This window comes from Vigna umbellata, chromosome 8 (assembly GCF_029865625.1).
Source record: "Vigna umbellata cultivar VRB3 chromosome 8, Vumbellata_1.0, whole genome shotgun sequence".
Taxonomy (NCBI): domain Eukaryota; kingdom Viridiplantae; phylum Streptophyta; class Magnoliopsida; order Fabales; family Fabaceae; genus Vigna; species Vigna umbellata.
Window position 1 is genome coordinate 41,039,727 of NC_142172.1, and position 22,582 is coordinate 41,062,308.

Below are 22,582 nucleotides of genomic sequence, written 5' to 3' on the forward strand. Positions count from 1 at the left end.
ACTGAAGTTGAACAAGCCCACACGACAAAACCCTAGAACAGGCTCAGCACATTTATATAACATCACTCATTCCCAAACCCTAGAGTTTCAGATCCTCATTCAACCAGCACCGATAGCAGCGGCGGCGACCGTCACTCTCCAACGATACTTCCGCGGCGAAAATGGTACGTGCCCTTTCAGCACCTCTCACTCCTTGACGTTGACTAAAAAGGTTCAATTTTTTGAGGAACCCTATCGGTAATTGAATTTGCTTTTGCGAATATTGCAGGCTCTGGTGGCGAACGAGGACTTCCAGCACATTCTCCGTGTGCTGAACACTAACGTTGATGGCAAGCAGAAGATAATGTTCGCCCTTACCTCCATCAAGGGTATTGGCAGGAGATTCGCCAACATGGTTTGCAAGAAGGCTGATGTTGACATGAACAAGAGGTGCTTGTTTGTTTGGTCAGTTTAACTGCACGTTGGTTCACGAGTTTCTGGGTTTTCTTGACATGGGTGTTTTTTCTTTTGTGCTGCTGTCAGGGCTGGTGAGTTGAGTGCTGCCGAGTTGGATAATCTGATGACAGTGGTAGCCAACCCTAGGCAATTCAAAATCCCAGACTGGTTTCTTAACAGGAAGAAGGATTACAAGGATGGCAAGTACTCCCAAGTTGTTTCCAATGCTCTCGATATGAAGCTCAGGGATGACTTGGAGAGACTCAAGAAAATCAGGTCACTCATTTACTATGTCTATTCATAGTTGAGTTATTCAATCGTTTTTGGGTCTCATCATTTAGTTTCGGTCGAAAATAAGTTTTGCTTTTGTCGACAAAGCCGAATGACGTTTTGTTTAAACTGATTTGCTCTGTGGTTTGTTTGTGAAATATTTCATGTTTGATGAACTGTGCCAAATATGTTGGTTGTTGGATTTGATTTGGTTTTCTGTCATGGCGTAGAAATTTGTAATTTTGTGTTGGGTATTGTAACTGCTAGCCTGGTTTGTATTTTTCAAGATCTTGTGAATTGGATAGAATGGTTCTCATTAACTAATGATGATATTAGTCTTAATTGTAGTGCAGTTATAGAAGAAGCATTTCAAGTTTAATTTGCTTTCTTGACCAGTAACTTGAATTTGGTTTTGCTGCTAGTCATTTTGAATATTTAGTTTCCAATTTTTGTTGTAACCTTGCGAGATTGACAGAAGCAAATAATTTTCAAAGAAAGAGCTAATTGAAGCATGACCTGTATACATTGTCATATATTTGTTAGTTAACATCATTGCAATCAGTTGAACATTTATGTTGTTATGGTAAATATTGGTGTAATGAGATTAACTTACCCTGCCATAAATTGTGGAATTACAAATTTTCCGAAGGACTTTTCTGGACAATTTGGGCATTGCTTGTGAAGTATTGGTGACTTCTGAACCAAATTAACTATTTAAGTTTCATTATGCAGAAACCACCGTGGATTGAGGCACTACTGGGGCCTTAGAGTCCGTGGTCAGCACACCAAGACAACTGGCCGTAGGGGGAAGACTGTTGGTGTCTCTAAGAAGCGTTAAGCTATTATGTTTTGGCTTTGGAGATTAGATTTTGTTGAGGAGGGAAATTTGAAAGAACACTAGACATGTTTTGCATACCGACTTTGTATCAGTTTTATTTAAATGCTGTGACAATTTCAATTTTGTTTGTTATTTGCGTTAAGCTCTACTTATGATTCTGGTTTTTTATTTGTAGAGAACCTTGAATATTATTGATGAAATTACATATTCACTTCAACCCCGGAGCGAAATACTACCTTTTTACACTAGAATTTTATTACATGGTAACATGGACATTCTTTAAATATTAGTCGCTTGTTTTTGTATAAAGTATTTGGCTGTGTGAATTATATGATGACATCGTTTTTGTGCAAGAAATTATAAGTTTCTTCATCATTATTCACCTTGAAAGTCTTTTTTTCCTGAACTTGTCAAACTAAGCATTTACTGTATGTATGTAAGAAAGATAAAATATCCGTTCCCCTGGAATTTGATCTTGTAAGATCGTTCTATCGCCTTTTTGGTTAAGTCTATATCAAAAAAAAACCTTTGACTCTTGTAATTCTTTTCCATTCGTGTAAAAAGTATTCGAAAATAATCGCAAAATTATCTAAGTGTATTGTCCAATAGTATGTCCCTGGTTCACTTTACAACGATTAATCGTATCCCAATTCTGAGTTTCTATGAAGTCACTTGTCGATTTAGGTCTTCGCACTAGTCGATTTAGGTCTTCGCACTAGAGAATCTTTCTTTCACGAGTTACCGAATCCGAATATTATTGAATCTTCCTTTTATATGGGTTACTTGTAACTGATACTTTCAGATAAATAGTTTTCTTTACAAATTGTTAAAGCTTAACTTTGTCCTCTGTTTTTTTCATCTAACATTTTCTTTAAAGTTCTTATCCACAATAAACTAAATTCACAAGAATCAGGTGGAATTGTGAGTATCTTTAAAATCTTATTCTTGACAGAAATAATATTTAAACAGACTTCCGATCGATCATATTCTGCAACTAATTTGATTTATTGAAGGCGTCCATACCAGTCATCATATAAACTTACATGTGAGAGTATCAATATAATAACAACCTAATCCTGCACTTTCAGATAAGTCGCACTCTCATGAGGGCAAACTATGGGAGGACCTCTGTCGTTCATTTGTGTCGTGTGAAAAATTTCTGTCTCAACACACTGCTCTTAATGCTGCTTTTGTTGACAGAACCAGAATCAAGAAGCAACAAGAATGGATGAGTGTCATTATTGAAGGAGATATTTTTGCTTGGAACGTAGTCAGCCCTATAATGAAATATATTCACTGGAATCCAAAACAATAAATCATATCAATTAAAAGAATTACAAATGAGATTGAAATAATAAGGTTTTAATTTAAAATAAATAACTACTTTCCTGTAAATAATCACTTACCGTCTTATCATCTCAACTTCTGTAAATAAACCACCATAATGAGTGAATTCTATGAAACTATTGGTTTTCTGTTTTGTTGGTGGGAAGAGAGTAATTCAAACGCTCCTTTCCACCAGGCTTTGATGAGGCATTGCCATACCATATCATTCCACACACAGCAATAACCATCCCTAAAACCACTTGAACATTAAGACCTTCCCTCCCAAAGAAAAAGAACCCCATTATCAGAACAAGTATGGTCTTCATGTGGCCTAGTACTTGAAAAGAGACCGCAGTGAATCTGCCAATGCAGATAAATTGACTAAGGTTGGTCCCCACTGCTATAGTGCATGACATAAATATGAACATCTGCAAAATCCAACCCAAAATTTGGGAAACTTGGTAAAGGTTAATACCAACCCAGATACCACAATCAAAAGCAACAAAAGTTCAATTTGTAATTCAATTTACTTCATTCTTGACTTTGTTCTATAATGTTTGTATCATCTAAGTTATACACATTCAATCAAATTAAGACAAATTCGTCTATGAAAATCACCACATAAATCCCAAAGCTTCCAATGCTGAGTAAGTTTTTAGCCATATACGATAAATTTATAAAAGTATTTTAGATTAATAAGGCACATTAATAAGCAGATTGTATAACTAAAGAAATGGGGCATTCTTAAACATAAAGGCATTAAAAAAAACCATATATACCATATGCACAATTATCTTATCTACATACATCTGAAGGTGAAATCAATATCTATTTTAACACATCAAGTCGTTCATTATACGTATACCCATGTGAATCCACAGATGCATTTACTCACTTTCTCAGAGAAAGTAAATCATCAAGGGTTTACACATTGAATACAATGGCATTGGTGTCTTTTTTTGTGTTCCAGAACTTACCAAAGAACCTGAATTATAAGCAAATTGGTCAACTCTGTTGTTTGTCAACAAGTAGTCTAGAAAAGGGCCCAGAAGAAGTAGTGATCCAGCCTGTGCCGGTGCTGTATGTCCCAATAGGTTGAAAGAACTGAGTGAATACTTCCTCTGAAGGAAATGGACATACTACACACGAAACATTGAAAATTCATTAAAAAAAAGTAGACTAACACTTCTTATACAAATGTTTTACAGCACAGGAGGGCTGATTGCTGAAAAATGATACCTGAATCTACCTAAAATGCATTCAAATATTTAAGCATAACATGGAACAATTTTAAGACAAACTTCAAAATGTTTGTCATATTGCCTACCACTCTTTGTAGTGTTGTCATGCAGAAGCATGAATCTAGATTTAATTATATGATATTTTAAGTTTGAATTTTGAACTGAAGCATCGCATATGGTGGAATGCATTCTTACATATTGTTGCATAGAAGTGCTCCACACTGCTACAAAGGCAGCAACAAAACCTTTTGTGTTAACACTCACATCAGTAACCGTGCAAACACCAACACCTAAGAGAACGACACATATGCTGAGTTTAGTGCCTCTAGAGTACCTAACCTTGTCGAAAACAACTTCAAAAAGGCACGATACAGGTATCATACTCAACTTAGCAATCTGCAAAATGGTTAAAAAGAAATGTTAACTTCTGAATGCATTGATCGACAGATAGATAAATTCAACCCAACTCACTTGATAGAATCCAACTGAGTTCCACATTAGACTAATATTCATTCCAACAACGGAGAAGTTAGCAAATAAAACAAATTTTAAAAGTTCTGGAAAGGGTAAATGCGAAGGCTGGACGTATCCCACCATCTTTAGTATGGATGTCATCAAAGTTGTAGTAAGGAAATGAAGACCTGTTAATGTTGTAGCTGCAGGAAAAGGCAAATCGTATTTAAAAGATGATAAGAAATTAAGCCAGAACATTATAATGTATTTATTGGGACAAGGCTTAAAATCTATGGAAACATCGAAAAATATTTTGTCAAATCTTAAATTATCCTCCACTGTTTCCTATTTCCTCATCGTCCCTTAAGACTAATTACTATATTTTCACGTATTACCATGATATGTTATTAGGATTAGTATAAGGGTTAATATTCTAGATTTTATGAACATATCTAACAAATTTGTACATTGTAGTATATCACAGTTAGTATTTCCTTCCATTATATCTAAAATTCCATAACTCCAACAACAATGTAAGTCAAGGAAAGACATCATTAAAAATTGGAAAAGGAATTTACCAAAACTGAAGCCGTAAGTGGCCATCAAAGCTTTGTTTACAATGATAACTCCAACAGAAGTGACAACGTTGAACACCCACGCAGCTGCATCCACTGCTGCCTTCTTCTCAGCCCTGCTAGTCGTTGCCATGTTCTTGCTTATTTTTCACAAATTAACTGACTTTGGGTTCTTCTAACTAGCCTCCATAGCATTCTGTTGAACCATTCAAATGATGTGCATTGGTCAATCCATTTAAATAAACAAATACAAAGCCTGGTAAACTGGAAAATACGAAATTATCATGTTTAAAATAAAAATAATACAGATGGAAATGTGATCAACGGAATGTAAAACAGGACCCAAGATCATTTATATTTATATACAAACGGTACATTAGACCCAGCTGAAGAATGATAAAATGAACCACCCTTTGATTAAATGGATCTTGCATCCAAAGAAAGCTGACATTACAATTCGGTTCTAACCATGCATAGTAACAACCCTAAAGTTGTTCACTCATTTTCAGGGCAGAAGGCAGTATGATAGCCCGTTTGAATGAAATGTCAATTCCAATTTAGCTTTATTGGGTGACAATTATCAAAGACAAAACTCCTAAATTCACCGTAATGTAAGAAACCAATTCAAATAAATTGAACTCCAATCCATCACCAAAACGAACCCACACAATTTGACAATGCTAAATATTTTGCGTTCTATGAAAAAATAAAATACAGAGTAAACAAAATTTAAAACTCTTATTTTTCATATCCATTATAAACAGATCCCAAAAGGGATCTCGGATCCAGAAGGGTGACGCTAAAATTTAGTAAATGGTAACAACTTTTCTAAAAGAGAGATCATAATCAAACATGGGTAACCTGGTATTTACCGAGATTCAATATTTTTAGTCCCTTCAACAAAGAAAAATATAAGATTGTATGAATGAATTAAAACAAACTAAAGGGTAAAAGATGAGAAGGATTGAGAATGTGAAACAAAAATAGGTTGAGAACAAATAAACTAACTGTGAATGGAGAAGACATTGGGCGTTGGAATGAATGTAGCATAAGGAAATGTGGGTAGAAAGGAATTGAAGATTGGAGAATGCAATTTGCAGATTGGAGTAGAAGTGGCACGCGCTATGTACCCAAGAAAGACGAGCATAATAAGCATGTTATGTTTCTCAAGTATCCCTGTTGTTTTGTCTAAACATGCTCAGCTTTGATCATTTTGGAACAACACCAACACAGTAACTATTTTCTTTTTCCTCCTTTTCTTAAATAATCACAGCAATTGTATTCAACCATACTATATTAACTAATTCCATGCAGTTTGAAAACAAGTCTAATACTCTTATTCATTAACTTTAATTGCATTTATTAACTACACTAAATGCTTAAGAAAATTTAACATTTAATTATTATTTTTTATATAGAACTAGTTTATCAAATTTTGAAATGGTGTGAGGATTAAAAATTAGTTTAAGGTACAAACTGTGCTATAAATAATATTTTGAATATTTTATTAATGTTATACCATAAATTTTTTTTATTTTATAAGAATCATATTTTTCCTATTTTTTTAATATTTTTTCTGTTCATTTTTTATCTATTTTATTATAAAAGTATGGGTGAAAAGTGTAACAATTTTATCCAATCAAAATTGTAAAAAGAATAAGTTAATTCTTTGAAGTCTTTTAGTGAGATCTATTGTATGTAAAGGTTGTTAGGTTCACATGTGAGGTTTAAAGGTTCAAGATGAATTTTTGTTCCATTAAAATTATTAGAGTATGATAAAATCTGAATTTTTTATATCTAAATATTACATATGTAAATATAGGTTTTTAGAGACAGTAAAGCTCTTTTTGACGGTGATTCACAATCTAAATAAAGGAATCTATTGTTTTATAATAGAGTTTAGAGTGTTTAGTGGATGTGATGAAACTATGATACATTATTTTATTGAGAGTAAATTAATGTGATCAATTTGGTATATTGAAACTGTGAAAATGTTGAGTCTTCTAAAGTTTGCATGTGAACGAAACTGTTTTTTTTGTAAATTATCTATTAGATTGTTGAGTTAAATCGACGTGTTGGTGAATATATATTTTTGGAACTGTGAAAATTAAGATGAGTTATAATGTATGAACTTAATTAAATTGGTGTTATCCGAGAATGTTTGGAGTTAAATTATACTTATTTTATGTTTAATAAGAGTAAAATAATTCAAAACAAATGAACCAATTTGATACATATAATAGTCTTTAAAATTTGATAGGATGTTAGGTGTTATATAGTTGACTTCTACTATATATTATTTTGACTTCACGATATATCGGAAAGGATTAAAGGAGATTATATTGATTTTGGTAGTATGTAACTCAAATAAAAGAATATATATATATATATATATATATATATATATATATATATATAATATATATATATATATAGTTTTGAGAGCCAAGGACGATGTAAAACTAGATCAAACCAAATATAAAAATTTACCTTAAAAAAAACATTAGTCATAGTTTATTATCTTATAAGAGCATGTTGTTGGAAAGTGTGAGATAATATTATAAATATAAAATCTCTGAATTTATTCAATACATATATTTCCAAAGTAAAATCAAATGTATAAAACTTGCATGAAAGCTAAGCATGTTAATAAGAACATAAATAATTTAAATATTTGATTTTTATTAAATATATTCTAGATTATTGGAATCAATTAATAATATTTTAAATTATATATTGTTGGTGGAGTCAATTAATAATATTTTAAATTATATATTGTTGAGTCATGTTAAATTGATTTGTGATGTAGCAAGTAAGTTATGACAAGGGTATTTTATATGAAAAAAGAATTCAATAATTAAGAATTATAAATAATAACATAAGTATATTTATAAATAAACAAACAAATAATATATATATATATATATATATATATATATATGAGTTTGCTAACGCGCGTACGCCTGTTTTTCAGTTGGTACATTTTAGCCAATGTGTACCGGGTTTTGACATTGACTATTAAACAATCTTACAAAAAATGATTTTATAATGAGTTTCCATTTTATAATTTTTGTCTTATCTAATTTTATCTAATTTTCACAAGCATAAAGGAATTGGTAATTGACCTCAAAAAAATAAAAATTACTCGTTGTTAAACAATTTCTTATAAAAAAATGATTTTATAATGAATTTTCATTTTATAATTTTTGTCTTATCTAATTTTTACAAGCATAATGACATCAAAGGAATTGGTAATTGGCCTACAAAAATCAGAAACACTCTCTTGTTAAACAATTTCTTACAAAAAATGATTTTATAATGAGTTTTCATTTTATAATTTTTGTCGTATATAATTTTATCTAATTTTCACAAGTATAATGACATCCGAAGGAATTGATCATTGGTCTGAAGATTTTTTTTTTGAGATGATGATTCTAAGATATGCAGATGATAAAATTAGAGCGGTTAGTGAAAATGGTGAAATTGAAGAGATCTTGAATGAACCTTTGCCTGAAGGTGAATATGTCGATGACTCAACTCTTTACAAAGACGAATGGTTTAACGACAAGTGTTTGTGAATTTTTCAATTGGAGCTACAGTAGGAATCATAGAGAAAAAGTTGGAGTGAGAGAGATGAGATGAATGAGGGAAGTGAGTAAGGGTTTGGGGTATTTTTTTAGTTTTAAAAATGAAAATTATTAAAATACCCTTAAGCTTAAAACTTAGAATCCAACTCAAAAACAGCACTTACGCACGTTAGCCAACCCCATATATATATATATATATATATATATATATATGGGTTTGCTAACTTACGTAACCTCTTAAAGTAACCAAAATTTAGTTGACAAAAATACCCTCATATTAAAAAAGGCATACTTCAAATACAAGGGTATTTTAATAATTTTTATTTTTAATTTAAAATAAAAAAATCAGAAATTATTCAAATATCTTTAACCTTAACACTTTGAATCTATAATATATAAAGATATTTTTGTCAACTAAATTTTGATATAATTTAAGAGGTTATTAACATGTTACGATAAGTTAGGAAATCATATAATATATATATATATATATATATATATATATATATATATATATATATATATATATATATTCTCATATATCATTTATATTTATATTTATATTTTATCTTTTATAATATTATTATTGTTAATTAAACTTTTAAGAGTAACGTTATTTTGTTTTTTAGAATAAAATTATCTTATGTCTCAATTTTTTTTCTTAATCATATATGCAGTTTGTACCGCTAATATTTAGGTATTGCGTACTACTCCTAATGTCTTTTTCTTTATTCCATCTATATATTGTTCACAACTTTGGGTATTGGGATTTCATTCTTAACGTTAATATTAAAGAATAATAAGAAATTAAATGGTGATAGTAGAAACTACAAATATAATAAAGAAATATAAGAAAAAAACAATTTTATATAAAATATTTTAAAATAACAATTACTCATAAAAAATTAGTTAACAATTATATTTTTTTTAAATCAATTAATAAATATATTATAAAAGATAAAATAAGAATAAAAATTATATATACAAAAATAAATATCTTCTTTAGGTATAGATATACCAATTTAAAATCACACAAAATTCAATATCATAACATTTATTTTCAAATCTATTCAATATTTCTAAGAACTATTTTTCAAAACAAGATCATTCCAAACTTCCACCTAATAAAATTACTCCAATAAATATATCAACTGTTGATAAAATGATCTTTTTCAAAATTTGGTTTGTAATTGAATTCTCTCAAATTCTAAAGTTTAAAATTGGAGATAATTCCAACTCAATTTAAAGAGGGACGACAAAACGAGAGTATTAAGAATATTTCCACGAGTTAGTACAGATAGTATGTAGAATAACTCTTTAAAGTTACAATAAAAAATTGATATATTTTTTTCATATCTGGAAACTGTGAATGTTCGACTATTTAAAATTGATATTTAAAGTTACAATAATAAATTTCGTATATCACGTCTTAAATGAAAGGTCGCTGTTAAATTAATTCATTGATTAGAAGTTTTTAATTAGTTATTTTCATTTATATATTAATAAATATTGTTCTTTAGTTTATTCTTTCTATAAAAAAAAATTATTGCCATTTAGTCACATACTAGTATCTTTAGTTTTTGTGTGCAAATAATATTATAATTTTTTTCTGTAAAAGAAAAACTGTTACCACTATTTAATAACAAATCATTATATATTTTAATTTTATTAACTTTTTCTAATAAATATTGTTAAAATCATAATGACATTTATCAATTGACAATAATTATGTGTTTAGTTTGAAGAAAGAATGTGAAAAGAAAAAAAAAACTGAAAGAATGAAAAAAAACGTAGAAAGGAGGATATTGTTTTTAATTGTTTAGAAAAGAAGAAAAAGAAAGAAAATGTAATATTTTATCACTCGTACGTGTCCTTGCCTAAATAAAGAAGGGTTTATATTTGCCAATTATATTATGTGTCCTTCCACTCTGTACTGTTAGTTACCAAACAAAGTACAATAATATTTCTATTTTCCATTTTCTCTGCTAATAAGTATGTTTAAAATATATATATAACAACGAAATATTTAGTAGTGAAAATGGAATAAGATGTAAAAATAATAATAAAACAAAAATAAAACACTTCCTTAGGACCTTATTATAAAACACATTTCAAAAGATTATTAGTTATTTCTATAATATTGGTTATGATATCTTAGAATAAAACATTAATTACAAATTTCATTCTATTTTATCACTGCCATAAGCCCTAAAAGAAAGAAAAGATTGTTTCTTGAAAAGGTAAAAGAAAAAGAAAAAAAAATCAATAAATAGCATTGTATAAAGAATCAGATTAAATTGATTAAAGTTGGATTTTTTCACCAAAGTGGTTCAAAGCAAGGGACAAGCTTTTATTACCAATCCATGGAGTGGAATGATTTTTGTATTGGTGGAAACCGATGAAAACCGAAACGCCCTCTTTCTCCTTCGCGCATAAAACCCACTCACAACGTCTTCTATGCAATTGGGCAAAGGCACAATCATGGCGAAGAAGAGAAAATCAATAGCCTCAAGCATGGACGAGGTGGACCGAACCATGTACGCTTCATTTTCCAGTGCTGCCAATTCTCTCTCACACCTCTACACTCTCTCCATGAACCGCCACAAACTCTCCTTCCAAGCCGGTGAACGCCACTCCCTTGTAACAATTTTCTCTTTTATCCTCCAACCCTTTTCCATTCCATATATTTCCTGGACTTTTCAAAAATAAAAAAACTATCTTTCTTTTTTTTTACTTCATTTTTTAATTCTTGTTCTCGATTGCAATTGAGTTCTTACCTCCGCATTTTTACTGTTTTTTTCCACGTGTTTAGGGTTTAAACTATGTAATTTGTTTTAATTGGTGTGTGCTGTGTCCGATTTCAGGAAAAGATTTATCAGTGGATCCGGAGGCAACAAGAAGGTGGATCAAAAACTGCACCTGTTGATATACTCGGCTACATTCAGGTTGGTTTCATTCTATTGTTCTTTTTGTGTTTTGCATGTCATTGTGAAGCAAACAAAATGAGGGAGGCCGAGGAGTTATAGCTTGCTAGTTACTGATAAGATGATGCACATGTATCATATCATCATACAGCAAGGCTTATAGCTAGACTTCCCTTGAGACAAATGTAAATTTTTGAAAGACTTTCAACCAATCATAAATGAATAACAAAATGGTCAATTTTTGCCAAACCTGTTTATGAACAAGCCAAACGGCTTTGTGAAGTCTTGTAGTCAACCTCACTTGGTGAGACAAGGCTATGTTGTTTTTGTTTAAGCTTGCCCAGATCGCACTATTGAACAATACTGCTGATGGAAAGGAAAAAAGTACAAGAAAATAATCTATGAAGTTCATGTTAGTCTTGTTGTCCAGATTTTGATTTCATTCTCCGGTATTGACATTTGCTTAATTGATCAGTAGTGTTTTTGTTTCTGTAGGCTGGATTAACGCAGGTCTTTACCTTTTTCTAAATTACTTGTTTTCTGCCTTGTCTGTTGCAGTTTTACTTTGTTATCATTCTTTTATTTCTCTGTTCTTAGTGGAATGTCAATTTGTTTTCCTTGAATCAGTTATTGATTTTGTTGATGAACTGAAATTTATAGTGTTTTGTTTGCGTATATGCAAGTTATAACAGAATGTTGGAAAGGTTTCTTAGTGTGAATTTTTAAATTAAATGAAGTTTAACTTGAGAAGGTCTGAAAATTGGGTAAAATTTTAAGCGGGAGAAAGCCATCTTGATTTCTCCGATGGATGTTGCCCTTTTCTTTCATGTGATCTTTTCTCTCTTTAAATTTTCATTTTCTAAAGTTATTGAAGAGGTGGAACTTTAGTGTAATTGCTATTTTAAATTTTTGTGAAAACAAGTGTTTGAAAGTTTGTGTTTCACTTGTGGGCTTTGAGAAGTTGCAGAATTACATTGATGAATGCTGATTGCAAAAACAGGTAGAAAATACATAGGACTGAGAAATTTCCCCAAATTGAAATGGCAAGTATTATGTGTCAGTTTTTTGTAGCAGTTTAGGAAGGATGGAAAAGACAATGAAACATTTTTTTCCTTCCATTTTAAAGATTTGTAAGATTGTCAGTTTTTAAGAAATTGCTTGCTATCTCAGAAACTTGTGTGCACTTGTGGCTAGTTAGATACCTTGCAGTACTGAAAAACAAAAGTGCTGGTTAGGTAATATGGCAGGTTTGGGCTACATGGGGATGTCTTTGTACTTCATGCAATGTAATATTGGTTTTTGTTGTTACTGATCACAAATTGCATGAATGAAATTTGATTTTTGTGCTAACAGAATGAGCTGGATTATTGTGGAGAGGAACCGTGTATGTCACCTAGAGTTCCACAGCAACACCAACAATCACAACCACTAATGCATGTCACTGTCACTGGTTCAGGTTTTCCCGTAACTGCAGAATTTCCTGGCCAGACACTTATGGGGCAGGGACTCAGGTCTGAGCACATTGATAGTCAATCAAAGAATTCCGTGTTTTCAAATGCTTTGTCAAATCCTGTTCGTCAAATTGGTGAGGTAGGGAACTACTCAAGTGGTCTCTCCATGGGGAATGGAAGCCGTAACACTGAAGAGAACTTTCTTCAGCAGCAAAGCAGGGACTCTGCTGCATTCAGTTTCAATGATGCTGCCATGGACATGCATGCAGACTAGTCTGCAGTTTCATCTACTGAATATGTTTGCTTCACCATTCCTCTTCATTACCTACAAAAGAATTGAATAACCAACGGAAGGGCATATCTGAGTTTTGCTCGTTGTATCCTACAAAAAAACAGCATTAACTTATTACAACGCATGCTTGTACCATCCAAGTTGAGTAATGGCTTAGTTCTTCAATGTTCTTTGTAAAGTTTGTTGTTGAAATAGTTTAAAGGTATCAAAATTTGTACCCTGATCGTCTTTCAAACAAACTTTATTTCAATGTAGGCATTACTTCTATTTCAAGTTTCCTACCTAAACCTGTCCCCTCAAGGATTTCTGGTGTCATGGATGTCCTCTTCTAATCATAAATATTTTTGTTGCACTTTTTTCTGCAAAATTATCCATAATTCTTTCATAATCAAGATTTTTTAAAAATTTCTTTTCAGTAAAACCATGAATAAAATTTTAATAATTTTTATTTTGAATTCTTTTTCAGCATATGCAGTGATAAGAATGGATAACATTATTCAGTAGTATTTTGAAAGTTGTTCAATGTCTTTAGAAATTCATTATCATAAATATCACTTATCACACATTATTTTGTTGAGTAATTATTATTTTATAAATAAAAGTATACATGACATTAATTAAATAATTTTTAATTACAATGATTATATACATATTCTTTTTTTGTGGCTTCCAAAGTGGTTCACCTTGAACATGCTGAAGGCCACAACCAGTCATTTTCGCACATTCTGTATGTTGCAATTCACAACTTCAGGCATCTTTTGTATATCCCATTGCTTTTGATATCTATTTTGTTAATCCTTATAGCTTGTTCTCTGTTATTTTCTTTATATTGTTGTTAATCTGTGAATAGAGAGAATAAAGACACGCATTTAACCGCAATTCATACAGTCTTATTAGGGTAAACTTAAGAAAGTTCTTAAGTGATGATTCATTGCGTTTGGTGAAAGCTTGATAGTTTTTAAAAGAAAGAAAAGAGAAGGGTTTACCCTCAGACAAATGCAGTGTTCATGGAATGAGAATAGAATGGAAGAAAACTTAGCATTGGAATCGCTTGTGCTGTTGTGACAATGAGATGGCATTGGCCCAAAAGGCATCTTAGCATCAGAAGAATTCTTGAAGCCAAAGGATAACATAATAAAATAAAATAATTATATAGTTTATAATTTATTCTTTTCATAATTTTTACATTTGGTAAAATGTGTGAATAGGGGTGTTTCAGTAAAATTCAGTTTAAAACGGTCGTGGGAAGTAGAAATTTGAGGAGGCAATTCGAAACATGGATCTTATGAAAAGCCCGTAATCTTCCTTTGGGCCGTAAGCTCTTGTATTGGTCCACAGATATTTAATCTAATCAAAGTGTATGTAAGTGACAACACATCTTAATTTAGGAGGTTACTCCCTACACCACCACACATTGCTTCCTGCACCACCACACTTTTCTTAAATTCCAAAACTATCCTTAATATTTTAAAATATCCTACACCTCCTCCTTTTCTCTCGAACGGATGTCGACATCCGTTGAAGAAAAAATTCTTTAACGGATGTGCCACATCCGTTAACGGATGTGCCACATCCGTTAACGGATGTCCCAAATCCGTTTAGTTTTTTTTTTTAAGTTTTTAGTTTTTTTAAGTTTTGAAATTAATATATTTTCATTGTAAAACTGTTTGCTCATCTTCATGACTTCATATAGAATCAAACTTGTCCAGTTTATATAATTCTATAGAATCGACAATTAATATGAGATACAAAGGTTTAAAGAATCCATACCATACTCATCAATTGGAGCATCATAATCATAACTAGTAGAAATGAAAGGTCCACCGGTAGTTCGGCCAAAATTAGTCCCTCCATGGTACTTTTTCCAAGCAAGGAACAGAAAAAGTAGAAAGCATAAGCTCTTTTCCTATCTTGAATAGCTTAAATCATTAAACAACATGCAATATTGTATCATCATGTAGTAATTCTGAAAAGTTCCACCTTGCTGGTAAAAGCGTGGCACAGCAAAAGCAAGATCTTCCACTGGTCTGTAAGGGCACAGCACCACCAAACGAAAGAAACCTATAGTTTCACAGAATTCAAAAGGTTACAACAAAAAAGAAAAGTAGAGTTGATTGAGAAAGTGCTACACAATCAATCAGATCATATTTTGAGTATGACATTCAAATAACTAAATGATTTATATAGCAAGGACACTAACCATCCACTCCAGTTCTCAGTCCACATTTTTGGTTTCGAGTTAGAGTTTGGTTTGAATTGATCGCAGTAAAATCCATTGCATGTGCTAATCTGCGTATAGTTAAGATTACAAATTATGGAGTAAACAATCAAGTAGGATAACGGATGTCGCCACATCCGTTGAAGGTTTTTTTTTTTTTAAATAAAAACAATAAATTAAAATATAAAATATGTGAATGGACGGATGTCAACATCCGTTGAAGGTGAAACGGATGTTGACATCCGTTTTAGAGAAGGGTAAAATTGGTATGGGGTGGTGCAAGAAGCATTCGGTGGTGGTGGAGGGAGCAACTGCCCTTAATTTAATCTCAATAAAACAACACCATCAATTCTCACGCTTTCTTTTCCCTTGGCCATAATATATACACATACGAATTTTATTGTATTTCTTATCGTCTACGTATTTACAAATGACTTCTTAAATACTAAGCATATTATTCTTACTAAGTTATTATATTAAACTCATTTTTCTCTTCTTCAGATTATTATATTAATGAATATAGGTTATAAATTATCAATAACTAATATTTTAGTTTGTGCATTGCACAAAATAAACATCATTTCATATATCTAAATTTATGATAAACAAACAATTCAGATATATAAATTATACCATAACTAAAATTGTAATAAATAAATATTTTTAACATATGAAATAATATAAATAGTATTGCAGTGTATTGTTGTTTTCAATTATTGATATTTTTTAAAATATTACAATTTAAGTTAGAATTGAAATATTATATTAAAATAGATAAAATGTTGAATCATTATGTTCATATGGAAAGCATTAAAAGTGTTTGAATTTATTTAAATTTTATTTGTTTTAAGGGGTATATTAAGAGACTTAAAAAAGGATGGAAATGAGAAAAATGAAAGTGAAAAAGAAGATTGTTTAAATTAAAGGAAAATAAAAAAAATTATAATTTTATTCTCAATACTAACAACATTACTATTAATTTTGATTATTTATTATTAGTATTTAATTTATATATTTTTTATTTTATTATATTAATTATATATAATATGTAATGAATATAATCGATGAACATGATTGATATATTAAATGATATTTTGAATTTTAAAGATAAAATATACATTTGGAATTTTATTGTTATTGTTATATCAGTGTTTTTTTTAATATATTAGATTAACGAATAATCATCTTATTTGTGTAACTTAATACTTACAAACTTGACAAATCTTTACGCATACAAGTACAAGTATTGAACACTAATTTGCCACTGGATGGAATTGATTTTTTATATTCTATTACAACTTGTTGATTTTTTTAATTGATATTAAAAGTCAGAGTAATTTTATTTGAATTTAAATAAAGTAATTCAATTATATATGTATGTTAGAAATTTTGATTATCTAAATGTAATCACCCATTATTTTTCTTAATTTCAGGTTCAAAACATACTGATATCTCTAGTGTAGGTATGGAATGAGATGAGACAGCAGTTCTAAATGATATGATAGTGACTAATTAAGATAATGGTGGGACCCATAATGGTGATTGAAATTAAAATTGATGCTGTCATGCAGTGCAGAGAGACGATGATGGTAGGTATAGCAGCCTAAAACAATTCACAATTTCAAACGAAGTTATTTAGTATTCATTTCAATCACAACGACTTGTCATCATTTTTTTCATAAACAAACAAACAATTTCATATTATTTTCGTTAAATATTAAAAATATAAAACATTCGTTCCCATGTCCGAGGTGATGAGGTTTTATGATGGCTTGTTTGTTTCTCCAAATAGAAAGTTTGTAAGTGTAAAAATGTAAAGAAAGTTAGAATATGGAAATAATAAATTATAAAAAGTAAGAAAAAAATTCTTCGTTCAGCTTTTCTTCGAGGAGAAAGTGTGTTTTCTTTTTAATTTTTATATTAAAAACCAATTTCATGATTATTAAATAAATAAATCTAATTAATTAAAAACATAATAAATAAAATAATAATAATATAATATAATAAATAATAGTATTATTAATAAAAATAATAATACCATTATAAAATAAATAAATAAAACAATAATAATAAAGTAAGTATAATAATAATAATCTTTCAATTTTATCAATTAAAATATTTTTTAATTTATTAAATCTACCATGTCGTTTATTAATTTTTATAAAATTTTATTTTAAATTCCTTAATCCAAACTAATTCATTTTCACCTCCTCTTCCTTTCAAATTTACTCATTTCTAATTCTTTAAATTAAGTTTTCAATCCAAATACAAGATACAAGCTACATGAAAGACAAAAGGAAAATATAAAAAACTATTTATATATTTTATGGTTGATGTTTTGTTAAAGATCTTAAATCATTTTTCATAATTTCCAAGTCCAAAATTTATGAGTAGTAATATTTATTTGAAAGAAAATGAATGATTGATGCAAGAGAGTGGTGGTGGGCTCTCACAATGATTACGTGGAAGAGGAATTCACATTGGAACTTTCATGTTTTACTCTTCACGCATCATACCAATGAATTGTTTTGTACTCCAAACTTCAATCGAGGCATTTCGACTCACACTTCTAAAATTAGGTTACGATGCTGATATTTTGCAGTTCCATTTTTTATTTCATTGATAATTTACAATTTTAGTATATGATGGTCTACCAAAAGGTACAATTGAATTAGATTTTATTCACTCGTATCGTAATATCGTTTTGGATGGTACTAAGTGGAATAAAGAAGATTTTTATTTCCTTGTCTCCTACTTAAAAGAAAAATTTTAGTTTTATCTTCGTACTAATTTTAAAACATAAAAATATTTAATTTACATATATTATTTAAATATAATTATACAAAAAAATTTGATAAAAGAAAAAATATATTATAAATAAAATAATAAAAAGAATAAAAGTGTGTAATCTATTTCTTTCTCTTTCTTTTATATATATATATTATATTTTATATATATATATATTATATTTTATATATATATATATATATATATATATATATATATATATATATATAAACCAAATGTGTTTTAGTCATTTAAACAAAAAGAGAGATAAGGACGTAGATGAGTATCATGACAAGTATGAAAGAGATGAGATAAATTAGATATGTGCATATACATTCTTATCTATATATCTAACTAAAAAATTAGGTATTACCCATAAAAGTTAATGTAATTTTTTTTTTCAAAACGATGATAGGTTCACACAATATTAATGAGGACGAGTTTATTTGTCATCCATACCTATAGTTCAACTCTGGACAAAGCTAATATGTCATGACTTTTAGTTTCGACCAGCTTGGCTCGACATTCGACTCGAGCCGACTTGACTTAACCTTTAGCTCGAGTCGACTCGACTTGACATTCAACCTTCATCAACTAAGCTCGAAATTTAGCTCGTGTAGACTTGACTCAACCTTCAATCCAGACTAATTTGACTCAATCATCGGCTCACACCAACTTAATTTGACCTTTGACTCCGACCTCACTCAACTCAACGTTTGGTTCAGGTTGACTTAACTCAACCTTTGAGCTGAGCTTGACTTAGATCAACTTTTAGTTTGAGCTTGAATTGATTTAACCTTAAACACGAGCCTTACTTAACTTAACATTTGGCTCGAACCGATTCACCTCGATCTTTTATGGAGACTGACTCAATTCGATCTTTAATTTGATCTTTTGTTAGATCCGTGTCGTGCCATATAAGAATGTTATGTCATATGATAATATCAATGTCACATATCATTGTTAATACCATTATTAAAAAAAGTGACATTGACATATAGGATGTCATATAACAATAACACCATTATGCAACATATCATGAACTTGATAATAAAAAAAAACTTAAAAAACAAAAATTAAAAAATAAAATAAATTTTTAAACAAAAAATATAAACTTACACGTGACACGTACAAAATTGTGTTGACAATGTTTATACAAATCTAATAAAAAATATTAAATTGAGTTAATTTAACATTCAATTTAATTAAAATAAAATAAAAATCAAATTGAATACCATAAAATCGGGAATAAAAATATTTTAGCCAACATATAAATAAAATATAATTATTGAAAGAGAGACAGATAATCGTACTTCCCCTATACCTATTTAACATCTGTTATAGTATATGTGATTACGGATAAAATTTATGATGGATAATTAGTATGTATATATATTTATTATTGTACGTAATAATTATTTTAATATCAGTTTATAAGTAAGTCAGATGTAAGTATTATATAGTATCTATTATTTATAAAAAATTAAAAATTAAAATTTAATTTTTATTTTATTAAGTTAATTTTAATCAAAATTAAAATTAATTTATATTTTATTAGATTAAATTGAATTAAAATTAAAATTTAATTGATATTTAATTTAATTTTTCTTTCATTTTAATTTACTTTTTGTAAATTTATTTTAAAAATTTATAAAGTTCTTTTATAAATATTTTCAAATATCCAAAGATTTTTACATAATTTAAAATATTAATAAGTATTTTTTAAACAAATTTTCGATGAATAACAAAATAAATAACGAATGAATATTTTTATTATAATCCGAAGTATAACCATCCTACTTATTAAGCTTCAATCCATTATGGTTTTGACTTATATATATATATATATATATATTTCTCTTTTCTCATTAAGATGACAATACAAGGTGATTTGCATATACAAGTTTTAAAATGACATCTCTCATTTTATATTATATATAAGGGACAGAGGGGACACCATTTATTTGTGTATGGAGATTAACAATTTTTGTTTGGTTCGTAGCAAGGTTTTAACAACTTTACAATATTAAAAGTCTCAGCACGTTCTTATTCTCCAAATTGCAAGAAACAATCAAAACATCAAAAGGTGTTACATCATTACATCAATATTATATTATACAGATTAAACATTAGGTTAATTCTCATGGTATGTATGCTTTTTTCTTATCAGTGTATGCGTGGGAAATAGTTATTGAAAAATAATAACTATAAATACAGAGTATTATATTTAAGTATTGTAATTTTGATTATTTATGTAAAGCTGTACCACTTACACAAGCAAAGTTAGGTCAGGTATTTGGAAAACTTTTTTTTTTGACATTTTTTTATTATCGGAAACATCTCCGATACAAGCCACTTGTGAGATATTGCAACAATCTTATATTGGTAAACTGAAATATTCTTATTTAACGTGTCAGTTGTGTAAATTTTAGTCACTGGTAAATATAAATAAAGCAAAATTATAAAAGTATTACAACTCATATCTTGAATTTGAACTATAGTTTTGAAATAAAAGAAGTCTCAACTAATGTTGCATTTCTTAAGAGAATTACTTGAAATATGTGGATTAACAAATAATGATTTAATAATTACAAATTTATGTTTATATTAGTGCATTTTCAATTTATAATATCATTAAGATTTGGACCTTATTTTAAGAGAAATCTTTTAGAACTTTGAGAGATCCTTTCATTTTCACGATAAATTATAAAAACTTTAAGTGCTTTCATATTCAATAAACAATACAATCTTAATAAAAAAAATGAGGGTAAAAAAAAGAAACTGGAACGTAGTTAATAAAGTAAGTTTGATATCATTACTGATAACAAAATTACCTTGTTATACAATTTTAAAAATAAATCAATAAAACATGAGTTCCATTTATATAAAAGAATAATACTAACACAATCTCAACTTTAAGACAAAAATTTAGAATTTTTTTTATATGATATTCAATTGTTTTTTATCCTTCCTTAAAAAAAAATTAAACTCACTTAAATTCAACCATAATTTTGTAATTCCCAACATAAATTTGTATGGAAAAGTCAAATCACTCCCATGCTAAAACTTGTTTTCTTCCTTCATTGAACGGGGATGAATTTATACCTACATTCCTGATTTTCCTCATATTTTATTTGGTATTAATACTATAGCGTAACATGTAGGAATGATTAGGGTGTTGAGATGTTATGATAATTTAAAAGTCCATGGTGCAGAAATCAAAGGAGAGGAATAGAAAATCTCTGGTGAAAACAACTTTTGTGTTGTGTTGTAGTAAGGTGTACTGCATGAAAACGAGCAACCATGTATTTGCTGCTGAGATAATCTCACTCTCCCATGGGAAAGTGTGCAAATGGTGAGGATGATGGTGTTCACGAGGTCAGAAACTCTATTCATTCCATTATCATAGGTTTTGTTTGGAAGTGAGAATTTTGGACCTTAGCTTTTCATTTCAGAATGCCAAATTTGGACCCTTGCTTTCCAGAATATATTCCACTCCTCACAATTTAGGATTACTTGTTCCCCTGTTTTGCTTTGGAAGAAATGTGTAGCAGCTACAGAAATATTCTCAAAAGAGGAAACAATAGCTTCTACCACTGCTTTCAAAAGTGCCACTATTCTGTGTTCATTTTTACAGCCCAACCTCTTCCTTCTGAAATTGGACCCAAACTCAAACGCAACTTACCTCAAAAACTATCACATTCTCAAGTCATTTTTCTCACTATAAACGTGATCCTGTTTTCTTTTACTGTTACAGATATTTGAATAGGAAAATGATACTTGAACAACCATTTTTGACAACATTTAGACACGCGCACACGTGTCAAAATCTGAGTGGTCCAGTTGAAAAAATTAAATGAAAATGGACCACTCAGATTTTGACACGTGTGCGCGTGTCTAAATGTTGTCAAAAAATGGTTGTTCAAGTGTCATTTTCCATTTGAATAATCTAATAACTCACCCTACAAACAATTTCATTTCATCTGTTGTAATAATTGGCTCAACATACTTTTGAGACATTAAATAACAAAAAGTTTCCACTTTACCCAATAGGGGAATCTGGCCAATAAGAATACAGTACTGTTTTAAAAAAACCTTTATGTCTGATTTAATTATATAAATGTCAGCTTTAATTAATGTGTACTTGGGGAGACATATTGTATCCATTACTACAACTTACTTACT

The 22,582-nt window shown here is 29.4% G+C and overlaps 3 protein-coding genes across 3 annotated transcripts; 2 read left to right on the forward strand and 1 right to left on the reverse strand.

Moving 5' to 3' along the window:
* The first annotated feature begins 5 nt into the window (after positions 1-5).
* Positions 6-1,760, forward strand: LOC148194714 (small ribosomal subunit protein uS13z/uS13y/uS13x). The gene is made up of 4 exons (XM_088097462.1): positions 6-164; positions 269-429; positions 523-711; positions 1,438-1,760. The coding sequence occupies exons 1-4, from the start codon at positions 162-164 to the stop codon at positions 1,541-1,543; spliced, it is 459 nt and encodes a 152-aa protein (XP_087953588.1). The 5' UTR covers positions 6-161; the 3' UTR covers positions 1,544-1,760.
* Positions 1,761-2,529: 769 nt separating this feature from the next.
* Positions 2,530-6,350, reverse strand: LOC148194715 (UDP-rhamnose/UDP-galactose transporter 6-like). The gene is made up of 7 exons (XM_088095595.1): positions 6,147-6,350; positions 5,142-5,334; positions 4,582-4,766; positions 4,306-4,506; positions 3,847-4,008; positions 2,950-3,297; positions 2,530-2,839 (listed from the first exon to the last, which is right to left on the reverse strand). Exons 2-6 carry the CDS (start codon positions 5,269-5,271, stop codon positions 3,007-3,009), a joined length of 969 nt encoding a protein of 322 aa, XP_087951721.1. The 5' UTR covers positions 5,272-5,334; positions 6,147-6,350; the 3' UTR covers positions 2,530-2,839; positions 2,950-3,006.
* Positions 6,351-11,037: 4,687 nt separating this feature from the next.
* LOC148194716 (uncharacterized) lies at positions 11,038-13,659 on the forward strand. Its single transcript, XM_088096015.1, has 3 exons — positions 11,038-11,365; positions 11,590-11,670; positions 13,003-13,659. The coding sequence occupies exons 1-3, from the start codon at positions 11,183-11,185 to the stop codon at positions 13,372-13,374; spliced, it is 636 nt and encodes a 211-aa protein (XP_087952141.1). The 5' UTR covers positions 11,038-11,182; the 3' UTR covers positions 13,375-13,659.
* The last annotated feature ends 8,923 nt before the right edge of the window (positions 13,660-22,582 follow it).